A 20899-nucleotide genomic window follows, 5' to 3' on the forward strand; every position below is an offset into this window, starting at 1 on the left:
AGACTGATAGAAGAATGATAAGCCTACAGTGCTAGCCTGATTAAGGTGGAATAATCCCAGGTCTTCTGCCAGGTCTCAGCGAGGGGCCAACAGAAGGGACACTGCCAAGAGTCCAGCTTTAGGTATGGCCAGGGATCCTCATTTTGAGGAAAGCCCCTGGTAATGCAATGCTGTCAACTTAGTTTGACAACCGGATAGAAGTTCAGTGAAATGCAGTTTGGGAATAGTGGGTTAGCACTGACAGCGAAGTACACAGTCAGTAAGTATTGTGCACTTACAGAGTGAGCAGTAGTGACAGCTTACAGGAACGTATTAGGCACAGAGTAATGGTGCATAGATCACAGTCTCTGCAATAATTAGACAGCATCAGGGGGGACCATGTTGACACCCGGAGGGGGCAGCCAAGTGCAGCAATCAATCCAACTGGAGAGCATAAGGAGAGATACTTTCATATACAGGAGAGAAACTAAAAATCAGTCAGTTGTGGATTTTTTGGTTGGTTTTTTTTTTTGCTTGCAACCAAAAAGGTAACAAAATAATCCTCCCTGAGCCACAATTAATAGCAGCAGCACATGACGAGCATGCATGCCCCAGCAATTATTTCAAATATAATTGTGCTCTTGTTTAGACTAAAACCACTACTTACCACCACATGATATATGTTGAGGTGTTGGTGTACACGGGCTAGCCTTTATGACTTTTACTGAAGCATTTCATTGGGAAATAAAGCCTTTTATTTGTGTGGATACCAATGGGAACTAGAAATTGGCATTCACACATAATTCCTGTTGAGGAGTGAATGTTCTGCTCCACCACGTTGCTTTCTTGCCTCATATCGATGCCACTGTTCTAACATTGACCATGTCTCTGCATTTCCTAATTATCTCAATTGTCTTCTGTAACTTTGGGTCAGTGCTGGCACCTTTTATTCTCACTTTGTCCCCTAGAGTACCTCTCATCCATCTGACCCATCTACACTTTGGCCTCTTCTCTGTTCCTTTGTTGTTTCACCACCTGTTTTAGCACTGTGTCATCCCCTTTTTTCTATGACCCCTCTTTTCTCCATATTTTAGCTCCTTATTCTATCTTTGTCTTTTACCTTTTCCTCGCACATTTTTGTCCTCGTTTCCCCTCTACATCTCCTCCTCCACTCTACCCTTTCAGTCCACTTCACTGTTTCATTTTCATTTCTTCACCCCCACTTTTCCCCCTCACTCGTTTCCTCCCCTCATCTTTACTTGTTCACTCCCTTTGCTTTTACATCCCACTCCTCTTGCTTGTGGTTCTGGGCAGTGTTCACCAAGCATATTGGCACATGCTGGTGGTCGATGAGTTTTGCCATGATTACACACACACACACGCAAGACACATGCCTATGTGCCTGCACGCACAGACCTGTTGGAGATGGTGGTTGATGAGCAATGCCAGACTCTCAGCATCCGTGCCTATCAGAGCTGCTCAAGAAACCTCATTAGGCCTCCTGTCCGCAGCATGGTACTGGCTTCGGTACTCGCCAACCCGCTTCTTTTTTCTTTTTTTGCCCTGAGAGGAATTTGAAGACCTAGCGCTATGCACTTTTCAACACCCACAATCATAAGTAGTGACATAGAATCACTGATCAGACGCTTGTTCAGCAACTCCAGTATTTGACCGTGATCACATCGGAGGTCTTTAAACTGATGTGAATGTTGATGGTCCCATTCCCCGCAGTGATCCCGATCACTTAATCAGTGAGATGAGCCCTTCTGTTGCCAGGCAACACATAATGTCAGTCAGTCAACTATTACAAGCAGCGGCATTTCCTAACAATACCATAAACAAACGAATCTAAAAATCCATCCAATTGGTGCATTCATGAAAAGTTTCTCTCTCTGTAGCATTTCTATCAATGTTTCTAGTTGCTTTAAACGGTTTATGGCTACTCCTGCTCTCTCCAGCTGATTAACATCAATTTTTTAGATCAGATAAGCAAACTTTCTTTGTGTGCATTAACACTATAATAATGACAAGCAAGCCAGTGGACAGACAATCTTGAATATTACAGAGGCATCAAGCTAGTAGTTGTGTACTTGTAATGGTTTATGGGGCATTCAGATATGGTTACAAGTTGCAACTTTTCCCTGAAGCCAAGTTTGTTTTCTTTCCCAAATTTGCAAATAGGCAACTGATGACTAAGCTTTAGACACTGTAATATATTCAGGCCTTCAGCCACACTGATATGCAGTGAAGCTGCCCTGCCTAAGATATTGTAAATCTAAATATTTATCAAGTTACCGACAGACAACCCGCTTTGATATGGGCTGCAGTGTGTCGGGATGCTGTTACTCAATATAACATCAGCCTAAAGTCGATAATTTTACAAAAGCACTGTGACGGCATTGAAGATTGGTGGCACTGTGAGCCGATTAGCTGTGCAGTGCATCACATTAGTGGTCTGCCTCTCAGTATGCGCCTCTGTTGGGAAGGTCCAGGATGTGACATTCAGCCAACTGGTTGGCAGTGTGCTGCAGTGTGGGTTGGAGTGACAGCTCAACTTTAGTCCCCTCTTATTCTCCATCTTTCTTCATCATCTCAGCCCCATACCCACCCCAACTGTCACCACCTAGAAGGGGGAGAAAACTTTTCCTACCTCCAATCTCTCTCTGTCGCTGTGGTCTCCAGACTGCTGTAGCAAACCATCAGTCCTCCGGCTGTCAAGTCCTATTCAGCCTGGCTGCCACTGGCACTCTTAACCAGCAAGTTACATAACAAAAGAAAGAGAGAAAAGAAGGGACAAAAGAAAGGACAGAGTGGGTAATAAGGTGAGAAATAAGAGAAGAAGGGAGGTCAAGAGGGGGGACAAAAGGTGAGAGACAAGTAAAGAATAACAATGCGTGGAAAGAGAGCATATTTGGCGGTTATTATCATGCATCCTGGGATGGTCCACAAACTCTGTGTATTTTGCCAGCAGTCCAGAGCAAGCTGTCAGAGAGGTAACCTCCAAAATGCAAATAATCGCACAGTTGAAAGCATTAGCATTCACTGAATGAGAAATTAAACTGAAACGTGGGCCTGAGCAGGCACTGGCAAAGAGTCAAATGCTGGGTAAACCTATTAAATGTTCAACTGTTAAAACTTATAGCTTTATTAAAAGACTCCAACAACAGAAAAATTCCATTCCTGTTTTATGATTCGTCTGAACTAATTTCAACGAAAGCGATATACCTATAAAATCTTATTTACTCGTTTTGCCATGTCCACTGCTGTTCTTACTGCTATGATTATGTGGATTTACTGCCCAACTTTTGAATAAAAGTTCAAGAGAGGTGAGCTGCAGAGCGAGTGAGCAGTTCGAAATTGGTAAAGTTGTATAGAGAACTGGTGCAGAGAGACGAGGATCAGAGGTGAGACAAAGAAAGAAGACTAATCTGAGTGAGGGAAAGCAAGGCTTTCTCTTGCCGCTACAAGCTGTGCAAGAGATTCACCTCCTTAGGGGGGTGTGTATTGATGAAAACCAGCATCTTCAAAGTAAAGGTAGGCTATGGCCTTGAGACACCAGCCCAGGCTTAGTTTCACCCCTCGTTTGATTGTTGATTATTTATCCAGCAAAGTGCCCGCGGAGACTCTTCTTGCACACACCTTGTCTGTGAATATTCAATATTTCTATCAGGGCATAGGAAATGCTAGTTAGGGCTTTGTGGGATTTCACGAGTGCTGACATGTTTCTCAGCTTGTCTGTCCTGCTTCTATTACTACTCCACTTTCAAACATGGTTGTAAACCTGTGGGTAGTACTGTTAGTGCATGAGGACTGGTTTGTTGTAAGCCTCGGTGCACTTTATTTCGCTTTCTAAAATCCCATAATAAGGATCCATTTGACTGTTTTTTGCACGTTTCCAACTCTACTTTTCCATCACGCTGGACATAAATATTCAAGCAAATATATATGAGACTGTCGAGCATGCAGCACAGGAAAGGTTGGATGGTTTCGGCTACTGCATCACAATTGGAGAATGTATTTGGTTATAGTCTAAATAGGATTTAGAGTACCATCTATGTGGGTGTACTGCACTGTTTTTGTATCTGTACCAAACACCCCAGCGTTTCACACATCCAAAGAACCACAGGATTACTTTGTTCAAAGTATGTGGGTGTCACAGAATATACAGAAATCACAGTGACAAAGTTTTGCCTCTCTTATCTCAAGCTGCAAAGTTTTGGGGTCTGATGCATTTCATCCCCCTGGACCTTCATTAGAGTTAGGCGTGTGGGTGTCGGGATACTGGGCCGTGGTGTGTGATTGATGGCAATTACATGGGAGTATTTTCCTCACATTGGGCCTGTGTTACACCTGAATTTAGCTTTTACTTTGCTGCGCTGCAAGGCAAGCAAAAGTCATAAAATAAATCTCCCGCACTGGCTCTTCTCCCAATATAAAAATTACCAAGACAGGAGATAGCAAACATTGTATAGGGTTGTTTTAGGGTTTTAAGGAAGTCTTTTATGCAAACTTGGCCCTTACAACATTGCTCCATTCTTCACTGCCCAATAAAAACCGAGCCCGCAGGAGAGGGCCCCCTTTAAATCACTCTGATTTACCAATGACTAGTGTACGTGTGCGTGTGGGTGTATGTATGTGTATTTTTAGGACAGTGTGTGAAAGAAAGACTCTCCAGAGTGTTTGCGCGCACACAGGCTGTTCTGTCAGTGGCAAAGAGGTAGCTTGCTTGCCGCAGAGCGTGTACTTGAGAAAGGACACCTGAGTTTGTAAATCTATCCTGTTCACTTTCTCTGTGCACTTTCCTGTCCACTCGACTTTTGGTCTCATTTTTCTTTATCTCTGTTTTCAATCACCTTCTCATTTCTTCCCTTTCCTTCCTTTTGTTTACTTTTTTGCTTGACCTCCCCCCCCCCCCCCCCCCGTGCATGTCCCTCCTGTACACTCACATACAGCCAACTTTTACCAGTTTGCTTTTATTTGAGTCATTGTCATTGATTATCTCTAAAGTGTCTGTCCTTCTAATTTGGATAAGAAAAGTCTCTTTGATAGAGAGCATATGTCTCTACAACTAACTCTTGTACTGTGCCTGGTAATTATTTCCTTTAAAGTTGCCTGCCAATTTGTATCTTACTGTTCTCGCTTTACCTTCTGTTGTTTTCTCAAATGACTGAGGGTGGAATAACACTACAGATTTTTTTTTATAAGATTGGCGATTTAGCCCTAATTAAGCGTCCCACATAAACCTGCAACACCACAGTAGAGATTCAACGCTGTTGCAATTCCCTCATGTTTTTCACAGCGCCCCGTGTAGAAAATTTGGCTGGAATGAAAATTCTCACTCTTAATTAGATCAAGGAATTCACAAGGAGTCTTGTACTATTTATCCACCCATTAAAGCCCATTAGAAAGCTGCGATCCACTCCCAAAGCTCTTTAAGTAAGTTGTATAGACAATGACAGCGTCTGACATTTTGGCTGAGCGTTGTTGTAGTTTTTTTTCACCATTGGACATGAAAGCATATAGACGGAACCGTTAAAATGGAGATTGCTTGGCTTCAGTTCCAATTTTTGATTTCTGAACCCAGTGAGTCTGTCAGCTACTGCTTTTATGTTTCTGTATACTGTAGGTGGAGCATTACAAGCATTAGAGACAGGCCGCATGGACAGATTAAGAGTGTAACAGTCTTTTTGTAGTCAACATTTTTTATCAAGCTGTGACTCTTTCCCCAGAATTTAATTGAAAGTTGTTAAAAAAAAATCAACTGAAACTGACAAAATCTATTGTTTGTTATTGGTTTGCACTGCTTTCATTTAATATAGTGATTTAATTCAATTCAGTTTGATTTATATAGCCCCAACTCACAACACTTGCCTCAAGATGCTTTGTATTCTAAGGTAAAGTGCCTTAATTGAGACAAAACCCCAAGAACCCACTATAAGCAATCATTTGGCAACAGTGGGAAGGAAAAACTCCTTTTTAAGAGGAAGAAACCTCCAGCAGAACCAAGCTCAGGAGAGTAGTCAGTACGAAAGACAAACTGTGATTGAAATGTGTGATTTAAAGATTTTCACATTTTTACATGCTGTTTGTTTTCAAGCATCCCATCTATTCTGAAAGCAGTGGCTGTGTCACATTTGTTATGTATATGCAAGTAAAATTAAATTATTATTAAAACCAAAAAAGGAAAGAAATTCACTTTACATTATCTTCAAGTTCCAGTGTTGAAAATCAGTAGCAAGAACAAACACGTTCAAAGAAAGGTCGACTTCAGTTTTGTTCAGTTTCCCCCCCTCAGGAATTTGTTTTCTTATCATATTTAACCCACATCATACTCTACCCCCCCTCAGACTAAATTAGTGCCAAGCACAGTCACAACTAAATCCTCATAGAATACTTTGAAATTTAAAAAAGAAGCTAGATATAGCACCTTAGTAAGTAAGATATTAAAAATCTGGTGATGTTCAGTAGCTGGAGGCTTTCACATGCCATTTCACCAGCTGAAATTTCCAACAACATATTGTAATCAGGGCTATTTCATTTTTTTTGCTGTTATAAAAGGGCTACTTCATTAATTATGTCTCTCTAAATACTCATTAAATGTATGTACCATGTGCTAAAAGGTTTGGATTTTTTAAACTAATGACCCAACATGTGCTTTTAGTAAAGCCAGTGCCTTAATTTGTATTTGAGTTGACATCAGCACTACAATAATATGTTATTTTAGTGAAAATCACACACTTTTGCTTTATTGGATGTAAATTGACACCAATGGCACACTGTGGACACACAGTGGTCAAATGTGTGGGGAGTAAATTTGATTAAAATTGCTGCTCTGCTGGATCGTCGATGCATGTCAGTGCTGGAAAATAGGACAGTGGGACTGACCTGAAAGGCTTTGTGTTGACACTGCTGGTGAGTGGCCTTTGGCATGTGTTACCTTTTGCCCCAGCGTGTGTAAGAATCATAATAGTACATTTAGATTACGATCATCTCCTAAATTTGATTAAGGACTTACATTTTAATTTGGCTGGAGTTTGCTAAGACACAGCTATAAACCTACACAGACTCCTCATTTCACAGTTTTTACTCATTCTTTCGTTCTATACTCTATAACCAACAGCGGCCTAATAAGCACAATTTGTAACACGGACCTCCATCTTCTCACTTTCTTAGAAAGTACTCCACTTTCGCTCCCCCTTAATTTTTAAAAATTTCATTTCAGGCCGTATTAGCTCATGAATGAAAACTGTTTCATTGAATTAGCGTTTCCATTGTTATACCGCATTTATTCGGTTAGCTATGTTCTGGCTAATTGCATTTCTACCTTTCACCCCAAATTCCTGTCGACAACCTCGGCGCAGTAATTACATTTCTTTTAGTGTTAATTTGCGTGTGTGGTTGCGTGGAAATATGAGGAAAGCACATGCACGTCATGTTGCGCAGGCATACGTGCGCACGTGCACACGCTCATGCATATGCATGCCATACACAGGAAAAACACACACACACACAACCATCGTGTTGGCAAATGTCAACTCTGCTTACTTTCTCCTGAGGTTCAGTGTCGGATGAGATTGCATTTCTATAGTGAACATTGCGCACTTAGTCCCAGTGTTATTTTAGTAATGTGTGTGTGAGAGAGAGAGTTTGAGAGAGAAAGAAGGGGGCAGTGATGAGATATGTTGCATAAGGGGCTGCAGTGGAGTGTGAAAGAAAACAGGTGGCTTCTGTTTCTGCCATCTAACTTTATGTGCCATCTTCCCCATTGAGCTTGTGTGTGTGTGTGTGTGTGTGTGTGTGTGTGTGTGTGTGTGTGTGTGTGTGTGTGTGTGTGTGTGTGTACGTGTGTACGTGTGATAGAAAGACAATGGCACCACATTGCTTCGTGAGTGGGGATTTGCACATACCTCGAGTGGATATCTCCATGCGTCCACACGTTACCGCGTCCTGTTTGTGTGCTAATGTGTGCGTGTCTCTCAGTGGTATTCGTGAGTCTGTTCTTCACTTTTTTTAGTGAGCAGGGTTCCGGTTCGTTTAGAAACAATTAGATGAAGCTGCAGGAACCCAAAGACATCATTCGCCAAATGTCACCCAATTAACAATCTATACTGAGCACACAGCAGCACTCTCCTTGTCTCGTGTTCCCTGACTCACTATTTGTCTCTGTCTGTCTGTGTTTTTACTCGCTGCTTCTCCTTTGCACTCGAGACATGCTCAGTAAATAATTTTTGGAAAATGGCAGATTCACATCACACGTTCCCTGACAGAGTAAATTATAAAGTCTGTTTAACTTCTGCCCTTTCCCTTTTTTTCTGCTTCTCTCTCAGATCAATCATCCAGGCCGGTGGTCAGGACTCGGCAACAGCAGCAGCACCAGTCTGGCCCCAAGGGACCGAAGGGTGGTACGGGGTGCACTCGTAGGGGACCTCTCTAACCAGCACTTCCCACAACACTATCCACCTCTGCATAGCCGGCCTTCTGCTTCTGAGCGGCACACTGCCAGGGAGGAGCGCCATCACCAGGGGGTCTTGGCACAGTCGGTGGCCCGTAACCCTGTTCTATACCTGGCTCCAGGCTCCTCTAACCTGTCCTCTGCCACTTCTGCAGTGTCGGCCCAAAGCTCGTCTACCACACCGGCCCAGCTCCAAGTTTCACACCCGGGCCTCAGTCAGAATCAATGCCCAGTGTCCAATTCGGTGGCCGGTACTCATTCTCCAGTTACATCACTGTCCTCCAAGCTACTGGAGGGGGTATCCTCTTCTTCTGCAGAGTCCTTAACTCCAGGAGGAGGAGGAGGAGCAAGTCTGCCAGGTGGAGGGAGGAGAGGAGGAGGAGCAGGAGGAGGAGATCACCATCCCCCCAGCCAGATCCCTCGTGCAGTCGGGGCCAGTGCTTCTTCAAGTCTCCACAGTCTTGTGAGCAGAGGGAGCCCCTCTGCTAGCATCTCTTCATCTGAGCAAGTCTCCCCTCCGCCTCCTACTCCTTCCTCCACCTCCTCTTCTTCCTCCTCATCCTCCACGTTTACCGGCCGTTTGGGACAACCACCTCGAGGCCCGCTGTCTCTGCATAGCTACAGTCGCAAAAATGTCTTCCTCCAACATTCCCTACATACTGCCGAACTGCAAGCTCTGACACAGAGAGACAGTTGAGAGCACAGTCACACTATTCCACCTATAAGCAGCCATATCATCAACCTAAGTGACAACATAGTGACTTAAAAGCAAAACTGCTGCTCCTTCAGTACGAGTTGTCCATGTTTCACTGCCTCAGTATCGCCCTGAATCACGAACCGTGCGCGCTTACAATCACATTTGTCTCTCTTTGCAATCCAGACGAGCCCTTTGCTGACATTTTGTTCATAAATTTGCTCTGATAAACAAACACTTAGCTACAAGTGCACACACACACACACACACACACACACACACACACACACACACACACACACACACATCTAGCTGTGAGTATGAAAAAGGCACTCACCCGTCTGTCAGACCTCCCACGTTGTGTCATGCTGACAGTTTAGATGTGCTTACGCCCACAGACACACAAAGTGCACACAAACTCACAACCTCAAATCCATGCACACATACGCAAATCTTGTCATGCACACATTAAAATACACACTCCTCACACAGAGACATCATCTGTGATATCTCCGCTTCACTATCTGCACACATAAGAGGGTGGTGAACGCGAACAGAGATGAGATGTGTGCATTGTTGAGATTGTATTTTTTATCCATTTATCTAACCTTTTTTTTTTTTTTTTTAAAGTATATATATATATATATATATATATATATATATATATTCTCACATTGGCAAATCCTGCATCAGATCAAATCCTCATTGCGTGACGTCCACTTAAGGTCCAGATTAAGGAACATGTTTAGACGAACAGATGCGACCCTTTTACTGCATGCTTTCTAAGATTTATGAAACGATACAGGTGAGCATTTTGTACCGCAACAAAACCGGGATTGGGGCGACTTTTTAAAGTCTTTTCATAACAATTTCTTGGTGTGGAGATTGATGTCGGTGTTTAAAGAAGTGAATCATAACCAATAAGAGCCCCGTTTGTATAGAAAGAAACGTCCCTCCTTCTGCTTACATAAATAATTAGATTTACTCTGTGCTTCAATCTGGACCACTGTTGTTTTTGTGCAAATACCATGCTGCGATGTTACTTGCATTATATACAAGAATCAACATGTACCTACAATGTTAGATTAGTAGAGTGCAAAAGCTGAAATGAAGGGTTTCATTTAAAAACGAGATGCCTGCGACATGAACAATATGACACCTATATAAAGTTCGCAAAATCCCAGCGAGGTCTTCAAACAGAGCACGGTTTTTCAATTTGGCACAAGCGATTTGATGCAATTCTTCAAATAATGAGAGGGAAGAAGGTGTCAGTTTTTGGAATGAAACCCTTCAAGTCTTCTTCAGGGCTGGGTATTAAACTTACTGGTGCTTTCTCAGTTTTTGGGGATTCAGGAAGAAAAACTACATCACTGATGGAATCAAACAGTCTGATTATTTTTTAGAGAAGCAGATAAGGAAACAAATGTGGTGTTGAAGTGTATATACTTGATCAAGTGAAGAAAGGAAAGAAACAAAAATCTGTTTTACAAACTCATTTGGCAGGAGAACGAGCACCGGGTTTTTCCTCTGATACCCAGCCCTCATATGTTAGCCTTGTTAGATCTTCCTGATCTCAGTTCTGTTGCTTACACTTTAAAGAACTGACCTAATGAGATGGCATTTTTGGTATAACGGCAGTTTAGCTGTATTGAACAATGCGACACACACATTTTGTTTTGAAATTGATATTAATTGAAACCTCCTTGACCTGCTGAGTCATACATTATTCACAGTTTGGGGACAAGACATGTAACTTTTAATAAGTGATGAAACTTTTTACAACTGCACTGCATAACGACCTGTTCCGTCTGCCGCTGGTGCATATATTTGCTCTGCCGGCAAGACTTATCAAACAGCCCTGCCACTCCCGACAGGTTTGGAGTACACAATGTTAGCCGGGCGGTGGGAGCCTGCACATCTGCCGAGTGCAGACGGTTAGTTCACTGCTCCCAGCGTCTACAGATTTCAGAGAAGTTCTTGACCTTGTCTGTTCCTGTCCCAGCACCAGGCTGTAGGGTAGCTGTATAAATCATGTGTGTGTTGTAATGTACACCTCATGAGTCAAGGGGCTGGTAGAGGTGAAGAAAAGCCTAAAGGATGGCAGCTCTGCTCCCAGCCAGGAAGCTACAACTCTCCTTCCTGTCTGTTTTTTTTCTTCTCCTTTTTTTTCCAACCTTCTACATATTTTCTTATTTTGTCATGTATGCAATCTGCTTATTCTCCTCCGTCCCTCTCGTGAAGCATGTGATCTGTAGCTGCTTTTATTTCTCTGTTCCTTTCATCCTCCTTGCCCCTCTGTCGCACCCCTGGTCTCTCCACTCTAGCTCGCTCCTCTAGCCCAGCTTGTATTGTCATACAGCGTGTCTGTTACAGACTCTGTTGCAGTGGCATTCAGTCCTGAGCTTTGGGACCCGCGGCGCTGCCGATTTTCATTCCAGTTTCCTAGTTGGGAAGTAATTTTACACATGGTAAATGCAATTAACTACCTGGTAGGATAGACAGGCGGCAGTAATATGGCTCCTGAGGACTCGGGACTGAAAAACCGCAGCTGTAATGCGATCTAAACACTCCCTGCTCGGTTTGTTTACAGGTGGAGGGGAACAATGTTTTGTCGCTGGCTGACCTCTTAAGAAATTCTATTTACATCCCTCATCTATGCATGGATCATAATTTAGCTGAGGGCATGTGAAACGTCTTAGGAGAGTGTTTAACCCCGTTTCCACTGCCCACTCAGGTGTTATTTTTTTCCACACACAGCTGCGCTCATTTCCACCGTGTTTGAATTTAAAACTTGCCACAGAGGTACTCTGCTGTTTAATGTCATATGTCAATGCCTGAAAACACAAGACAGCAGTTGAAATGTGGCGTGGGCCTGTCTTATGTGAAGACATTTTTCCTTTTCAGATTAAAAGAATAAACTGTTAGGAAACTAGAATCAGCAAAAGTGGTACCTCTAAATATCTTTTTCTTTTCACCTAGCAGCATGTTGTGGATTTAAGACACTACAAACATTTGTTGTGCAGTAATTTATTGTTTTGGGTATTTTTGCCTTATTTATCTGTTTATCACCATAGGAGCAGTTTAATAAGAAGTGTCTTGGCACTAATAAATAAAGATATTAGTGAAGATAATAACCACAACGGACATTACAGTAATAATAAAACTGTCCTTGTTAGAATTTTATTGAATTAAAGAGTTTTTATGCTGTCCTAGCTCTTCAATGTGCTTATTGTATTTAAATCATGTTTTGTTTTTTTCTTTTTGAATGAATAATTGTACATAAATTAGTGATTTGTCACGAACAGTTTGTGTTCTCATATGATCACTATTGATAACAGGGGTCAAATGTGTTGTTTGCTGTCACACAGAAGATTAAAATATAACAAAAACTGTTTTGTTTTTTTTTGTTTTTGTTTTTACATTAACGAGAGGTAATTAGAGGTTACTATTGGTTACACGCCAGAAAGCAAATGTGACAGTTTTAATAAGTGTGAAGGCCATTCTACTTTCTCTCTCCCTGCTTCAGCCTTTTGCTCCAGAAAGTGAACGATGATAATCTGTTAAAACTGCTTTTTCCTCTTCAGGTCCACATGTATGTCTTAAGTGTACAAAACTCTCGGGTAGACACGTGCTGTGAACCCCTGACCAGTTAGTCCACCAATTTATTAGAAATAATCCACCCACATGGATGTGGAAGAAGAAAAAGAAACTCTTCAGAGTTTGCTTGAGCCTTCTTTAAAGTTTAGGAATTTTATCTCTCTAACAAGGACTTCTTTTAAAGGACTAACTGGCGGTCGGTATGCTTTGCTGTATATGTTTACCCAAAGTATTTTTCTTCCCCCCACACCCTCACATTTCTTTCTTCATATGAGAACTATTTTTTGTCCACTGTGTCCTTATTGTTAATATTTAATATAATTAAAATTGCCGAGTAAAAAGAAATGGTGGAATCTGTTACTGTTTTATGTTTTCATTCCATTTTCTATTACCAGTGGTGCAAAGTCAGTTGTATCTGAAGAAAGGTTGGAATGCACTTGAGCTGTGAGAATGAGTGATGGATTCTGCTTCCATTAAAAAGTGCATCTCAATAAAGCAATAAATCTCAGGGACCTATGTTCCCTCTCTCAGACTGGGTAGACTGTGCTGCACAAATCTCTAAAGAAAAGAATGAATGAAATCAAAGACTGAAAGTAGAACATACAACAAAGCAATGAATAAAGAATCTTAGGGGCCATCGCTCGCCAAGATTGACTGAGGAAAAACTTTTCCAGCAACAACATTTGAGTGGACTTTTAAAGAGTTGTGCACGGCAGTGGGTGCAGACAGAAGTAATTCTACCTCATTTGACATCAGCCTCCAACCTATCTGAGTAAGTTTTCATTTGACAGTGACCGTAAAGTATGGAAGTGTTTAGAAAATCAATTACATTAGCACAAGTTTGTGTGTGTGTGTGGGTTTGTTTTTTTTTATTTTTTGGGGGGGGGGGAATGTAGGCTTTTACTGTTTACCCCTTAGGGAGGACCTGTGCACGCTCCTCATTTCTGGACTCACTCAATTAGTGTTGGTAATGTTATGACTGGTTGAGGAGTATACACACACACACACACACACACACACACACACACACACACACACACACACACACACACAAGACAGCAGTTCTGATACTAACTTGCTGTAATTGATAGGACAGGAGGTCAGCACATCAGTAAACAGGCTACTGATTAACAGAGCTTTGAAGTCCAAAGAGCTCACATAATTGACAGGATGTGTATCTGTGCGGCTGCTGCTGCTGCTGAATCCTCCGGAGGCTGTGCAATAAGCCTTTCTGGTGTTTGATATTCAGTTCAAAAAATTTAGATGACTGATCTTACCGAAAAGCTGAAAATGAATCATCTGCTAATATTGACAACTGATAACCCCTTAAATATGTCTTGCTTGTTTTCTTAGCCATGTGCCAAAGCACATAAATCTAAGACACTTGTATTCTGATTAGTTAGTGTGTGTGTGTGTGTGTGTGTGTGTGTGTGTGTGTGTGTGTGTGTGTGTGTGTGTGTGTGCGGGCGGCTTGTGGTGGTCAGTGCCGTTTCCTGACAGCAAGAATGTTCATTCCTGTTGGCGGGCAGCCTTTCTGTGTGGACCTCTCTCTTAGACTGCGTGGGTTTCTTTTAGGTACTCCACTTTCCTCCCACGTATGCATTTCTGTGTGCGGAAATGGGTTGTAGGTATGCATGTGGGCATGAATGGCTGTCTGTCTCTCTGTGTTGGCTCTCTGATGGACTGGTGATCTGTCCAGGCTGCAAACTGTCTGACGTAACACTAGTTGGATTAAGCTATTAGGAAAATATGGATTATAGTTGCATCAGACTTATTAACATGATTAACAGAAGATGTAAAAGTTAAACTATGGTTCCTGACATTCTTGTTGACTTCGCTTGAATTTTTCTGCAGTATTTCCACAAAAACATTAACGTATAACATGATAGATGGCTTATAAAGAGTAGTCTAATGTAACTGAACCTTAACCTCTGATAAATGTGTCTTTTTTAAACATTTAAATGACTTCCATTCCATCCTTCCATCCATCCATCCATTTTCTTCTATTTATCCAGTTCAGGGTCACGGGGTGGTTCGAGCCTATCCCAATCTATCACAGGGCAAAGGTTGTTCATGAATTCGTTTATTCATTCACTCACTCCATCCTCACAACTGAAGTATATGTGGGATGTTTTGGACAGTGTCACCTGTAAGATATCCAGAGTATAATTCAATTATATGGATTCACTTACCCTAAAACTGGCGATCACAAAAATGGCTATAAAGTAAACCAGGGTTTCTTCTGCTCATCGGTATCTTCTGACCAATCACAGCTCTACTGGCAACAAAGTGAATAATTTAATTGGAGCAAGAAGTCGCTTAGCGTCCCAGCGGCCGGCGTGAGTAACGGACAGAACAATTACATTCTTTTCCACTAGAGGGCGATACAACTTATTGTTCCAATTAAATGTATCGCTAACTGCCAGTATAACAAGAAGACGAAGAAGAATTTATCCCGTCATGCTGCGAGTGAGACAACGCAGCGCGAAATAGTAATAGATTTTTTTGTAAGTAGTCAGTCTGACCTGGAGAAAATTTCGAGCCAGATGAAAGCCCAATCATGAGTAGTAGTCAGAGGAAAGCAAAAAATGTATATTGGGGACAAATCCAGCCAATTCCGCTCTGCCTGGTGCACAGGGGAAAATGATCAATATGATTTTAGTGACATTTTTGTTTGGTGGTGTGCCCTGTGATTTTTCTAATGTGAAATATGTGCCGCGGCTCCAAAAAGTTGGGAAACACTGGGTTAGAGTACCAATGAGGTGACATCAGATAATCTTCACTGGTCTGAGGAATCTTCTAGGAATGGTGACGCTATTTTCTGGAGAATTTATTGGTGAGTAGGCTGTCATTTTTACCTGTTGATTGCTAATCTAAAACGTAACATATGGCAATATACTGCGTGTCTATACTTTTTTGTTCTCTGTTTATACTTTGAAATACGGAAAAGCCAGGATTAAACTTGACCTTACGTGGATAATATAAAATCCTGCTTCAAAGCACAGACTTACCAATCCAAAAAGACACATTAAATACCAACCAATAAATAATTATCTGATCGTACCATACTGATCTTATGTTGTTTTGAAGCTAGCGTTTGTTTGTTTTTCCCTTTTAAAGTTAAATACGCACCCACACCACTGTCTTACACAGACTTAGTGTTCATATTAATTAAGGTATTGATCTGTTCTGTGTTTTGTGTATGTCTCTGTTTAACTGGAGCAAACAACTGTGAGATGAGGTCTGTCTAAAATGCACTGGAAACTGTGAATTAAATCAAATACAGGATAATAATCTGTGCAAAAGCACACAGCAGCTGGTGAAACTATTAAATAAATAAATGACTGGCCTGCATTACATGCACTGTTGGCCTGCAGGTAACCAAGAATCTCCTTTTTCTTTACAATTATAATCCACTTAAAGCGCGGTGTGTGCACACGTTGTACTGTCTTTACTAGTTCTGGTAATTTTTAGTAGTTTTTCTTTTCGCACTGAAAACTTCTGTGCAGATGTACAGTCAATGTCACAGTTGTTGGAAAGACGCCATGGACCAAATACACATCCACAAATGCCATGTGATCAAAATTCCTCACACCTTATTGTAGGTAATGACCACTGAAGGGTGTGGACATACTTCAGACCAGGAGCATATGGTATTATACCCACACACAAGTCAGATACTCAGCCCAGCACTCACACCAAGAAGATTCTGGGTGATACTTCTGCTTTCTCCCATATGTCGAAGACTTTACATTATGTTAATCTTGATTCTAAATTGGTATTAGGTGTGAGTGTGAATGGTTTTCTATGTATTAGCCCTGCAACAGATTGCTGATCTGTCCAGGGTGTACCCCTGAACTCTGGGACAGGCTCCAGCCCCCCTTGTGATCCTGAACTGAACAAACAGTTAAGAAGATGAATGGAAAAGCAACAAGGATACACGCACAGGCGGCTAAACTAATCCTGCAGTTTTATTCACTGTTGCCTCCCACTTCACAAACCTGTGAGTCGCTGATCAGGACTCACGAAAACAACTTTCCAGGCCATCACACTTTATCCACCAGTCAAAACAAAAAGAAACTCAGAATATCAGCCCAACTTGTAAGAGACAAAAGACTTTAGAGGTTGCCAAGAACACAATGCACCCATGCTTTTATGAAATTAGGCCAGGAACAAACTGATCTGACTGACAGAACTGCTGGGAAGCCTGGAAAAATATAAAACTCCATTAGGCAATATTTTTTTTTAAAAACAAATAAACAAAAAACCCACTGCAGACTTTTCCACCCAGTGGATATCCACCCAGGTATATTTAACTATTAGCCCACATGACACAAATCAGTTAAAGTATGAGCATGTGTCAAAGATATAAAGCCTACTTTATAAACTTCAGGCAAAACTACATTTATTGTATTTAGCATTCCTTTAGGCTGCAATAATGCTGTCCAGAATGTTAGACTAATGTTTGGCCAGGGTATGTCTTTCATTTCACACATTCGAAAAATCTCTGGAGCTCCTTTTTTCATATGTGCCAAAATTAGGAACATAGTATCTAAAAGAAATTAAGTGATTGTGATATAGCTAGTCCATACTCCTTATTATGTGATTCTCTTTCACCTCACCGCCAGCCTGGCTGACTCTCCCTGAGCCTGGTTCAGATGGAGGTCACTTTGTGTTAAAAGGAAGTTCGTTCTTCCTACTGCTTGCAATAGATCTGATGTGAGAAAGTCATCTAATAGGGAAATAAACTCTTGATCAGGGGTGTCAAAATCAGGCCACCAAAGACTCTAATCTGGCCCACTGGACACAACTAAAAAATGTGAAGGATATACATTTTAGACTTTTACCTGAATTCAAAGGTTTTACAGTTTTTCTTACTGATAAAGACTGATTTTGAACATTTATTTTTTTGTAAATAAATAAATAAATATAATCTATATGTGATCTAATATAGTCAGACTCTATGTAATACTTTTATTTGTGTGTAATTAATCTTACATCAGCGTGTCTTTTATATGGTTCTTTTCTTTTCTTTTTTTTAACCTTCAACATATATATTCTAGTGTAAAGTGAACAAAATGAACAGACCTGTCAAGGACTGAGGTTTTATCTCCGACATCAGCAATGAAAGAAAAAACAAGAAAACGTCAGAAGATGCCTGCTGTTTTGTTCACTTTGTAGTCATCACATGTCCATCATACATCATACAGTAGTAGCATGTGCTCAGGAGCAGCATTTGATGTTAACTAGTCAAGTCTTTTGCATTTCTCAATATAACTTGACTTCTAGACAGATCAATAACAGCATTTGAAGCGCTGCCAGACCACTCAGTCAGACTGTCGCTTCTAGCTGTTGGCTTAGTATGCTGTGACAGGCATGCTTCCCTTATGTCTGCAAGCCTGCAGTGAAAGGGTAAAAGAGGTGGGTGGTGTTTGTGTATGTGTTGGTATATATGTGTGTGACTCAGACTGCTCTCAATTATTTGCTACTTGAATCGGTTTTATTTTTTCTGGCTGAACTTATTTGGATTCTAACCACTGCCACTGTGACACGCGACTATTGATGCCTGTAGTTGTGACAGAGAGCGCGTGTGTCTTGCAGTCGCCTCACTCTGTCACTCTGCCATTTGTCAGAATCAGTGGGGATGTGTTGGATCCATTTAGCTTTGTCCCCCATCTGTCTCTTGCTCGCTCTTCTGCTCCTTCTTCCTCCATCTTGTCTGTGTGCAACAACCCCCCCCCCCCCCCTCTCTCTTTTTGTCTGTCTGTGCAAATAACTCGGGTTGTCCCCCAAAACTGTCTAAAGCAAACTTTATTATTGTATTTCATGGCCAAAAGACTTTTAGACTTGAGACACAAAGGCACTGAGACATGCACTGACTGCAGCGTGCAGCCAGTCACATTTGGTGTTCAGTCACAACCTTCTTCCCTGAAGTTACAGAGATTATGCACACATACACGTGTGTGCGTACAAAACAACACATCTTTCCAGCTCCCTTATTTTCAAATCAAGCTTATTTCTTGTCTAGTTTGCTGCCCATAAATTAGAGAACTAAAATCAGACACAGTTCACACCAATGCACTGTACCGTAGGTGACAGTCTTAAAAAAAGAAAAGGAAAAATAGGCTCACAGAGATTAATCATACACTATAAATACACAGCATTTAGAACCATTCATTTACACATACACTGTCTGTCTGTCTGTCTGTATATCTGTCTATCTATCTATCTATCTATCTATCTATCTATCTGTCTGTCTGTCTGTCTGTCTAAAAAAAAAAAACCCTCACAATGAACATTCACTTAATGTCATGTCCTTAAGAAATGGAGAGAAAAATGCAGCAAAAACCTGTCACACAACCTGAGAGATGCATCTGAACCATCTGCTGTCCACTGAAACCTCATCAGAAATGCTCTCAGTGGAAGGGCGGCTGTCAAGAAGCCATTCTTGACTGAGGTATGCCAAATTACACAAGAATTGGACTGAAGCTCAGTGGCAACAGATTTTATGGAGTGATGAATCCAAATTTGCGATTTTTGGTTCAAATTGTTGTGAGTATGTACAGAGGACGTCGGGAGAGAGGTACAACACTGAGTGCCTACAGCCATCTGCAAAGCACACTGGAGACTCCAGCGTGCTGTCATGGTTTGGAGTGGTGTTGAGGATCTTGTCAAAATTCATGGAGTTATGAACACAGAAAAGCACAGTCAGATTTTGATCCAACATGAAATACCATCTGGAAAGTTTCTCTTTCTTAATGGCTTAATTTTTCAGCATGACAATGATTTCAAACACACTCAATACAGTAAAAGCATGATGATATAAAAACACACAATGGAACCTCCAGTATTACTGAACCAGTGTGGGATAACCTTGAGGTAAAACGGAACAAAAGGCAGCCAAGATCCAAAGAAGAGCTTTAAATGTCCTTCAAGAAGCCTGGATAACTATTCCTGAAGCCTCTCCATTTGTCTTATTCATTTAGGGTTTAGGTTGCTTTGAAACAAAAATATTGGTAAAGAACGACTTCATATATCTGCTGTAGCTGTGTCCTGGTCCATTTAGATTAGAGGAGAAAAGCCCAAAAGAATTTGAAAATGAGCTTAATAATTTTCAAAATCACTTTATCTTTTTCCCTTTTAAGCTTTGACTCACAATTTGTTTTGCTTAAAATTTTGCTCACTGGCCATTTGGTCGTAGAGAGCTGCCTTTTTTCTGTCAGTCACAAACAGGAGGAGATGCCCATCTGTAAGCTCTTGGCTAAGTTTTCTGATCCAAGACGAAGATGAAGTGTGAATGATTATTTTGTCCTTAACGTGCCTATTGTGGAGCTGGATGATTGCAGTCCACATGAGTAATCTTGGCTGTTTTACACGTGCAAGCCACAGCGATCCATCAGTCTTGCGAGACAAAAGCGTGCTACGCTGAGCCAAGATCTCACTGATGTTCAAGACAGATGATTCATAGACAGACATCTAAATATAATGGTGATTATTGGAACAGTTTCCCCATCATTTCAGTCATTATTGGCCATATAAAAATTACCATGCAGTGCATAAAGGAAAAGTGTTTTTCAGAGTTTTCTACAGAAATCATTCCTTCTGCATCCAGTGGGAACACATGCAGAGGAGCTTTTACAGAGTTGTGTAGCAATTTGGAAGCTTTTCTTTTCCTTTTTTCCCTCATTTTTTTCCCTTTCTCGCCATCACTTACTTTTGTGCTATCAGCAGAATATTTTTCTTACCAACGTCATGGTCAAATTAGTTTTGCTTTTGGTTTCATTTTATGACAAATTAATTTAAACATCCCTGCTGCTCTTCATCTAATGACAGTGGGTAATGGGCAAAATTAATGTTACAAATCTTGTCTCTGCTTTTAAATTCCAGAGAAACATTGATTAAAGAGCTTCTTTCCATCCATTTGAATATCAGTGAAATTCCTCAGAAGGTGTCCTTGAAGCACAGGCAGATGCCCAATCCCCCTCAACTGGCTCCTTTTGATGTGGAGGACTAACTAGTGGGTCTTCTGTGTTACTCCACCCACTGGAGCAACCTGCTGCTTGTATCTGTGATCGTATTCTTTTAGAGCCACAGGTGAGTTTAGGAGCACTGATAAATTAACAGCGTTGATTTAGAGCTCATCTGTCAATCTCCAGCTTTACTCTCCTTCCACTTGT

At 41.3% G+C, this 20899-nt stretch overlaps 1 protein-coding gene across 1 annotated transcript in view; it reads left to right on the forward strand.

The window, feature by feature from the left end:
• The window catches only part of ccser1 (coiled-coil serine-rich protein 1), a 139852-nt gene extending 126772 nt beyond the window's left edge, over positions 1-13080 (forward strand). The window contains exon 11 of the mRNA XM_085475645.1: positions 8307-13080. Coding sequence (XP_085331771.1) covers positions 8307-9128 — 822 coding nt within the window. The 3' untranslated portion in view covers positions 9129-13080. The remainder of the gene's footprint in view (positions 1-8306) is intronic.
• Positions 13081-20899: the final 7819 nt, after the last annotated feature.

Source organism: Copadichromis virginalis, linkage group LG12, assembly GCF_057382275.1.
Source record: "Copadichromis virginalis isolate Kocher_CV1m ecotype Utaka linkage group LG12, C_Virginalis_male_GT1.1, whole genome shotgun sequence".
Taxonomy (NCBI): Eukaryota; Metazoa; Chordata; class Actinopteri; order Cichliformes; family Cichlidae; genus Copadichromis; species Copadichromis virginalis.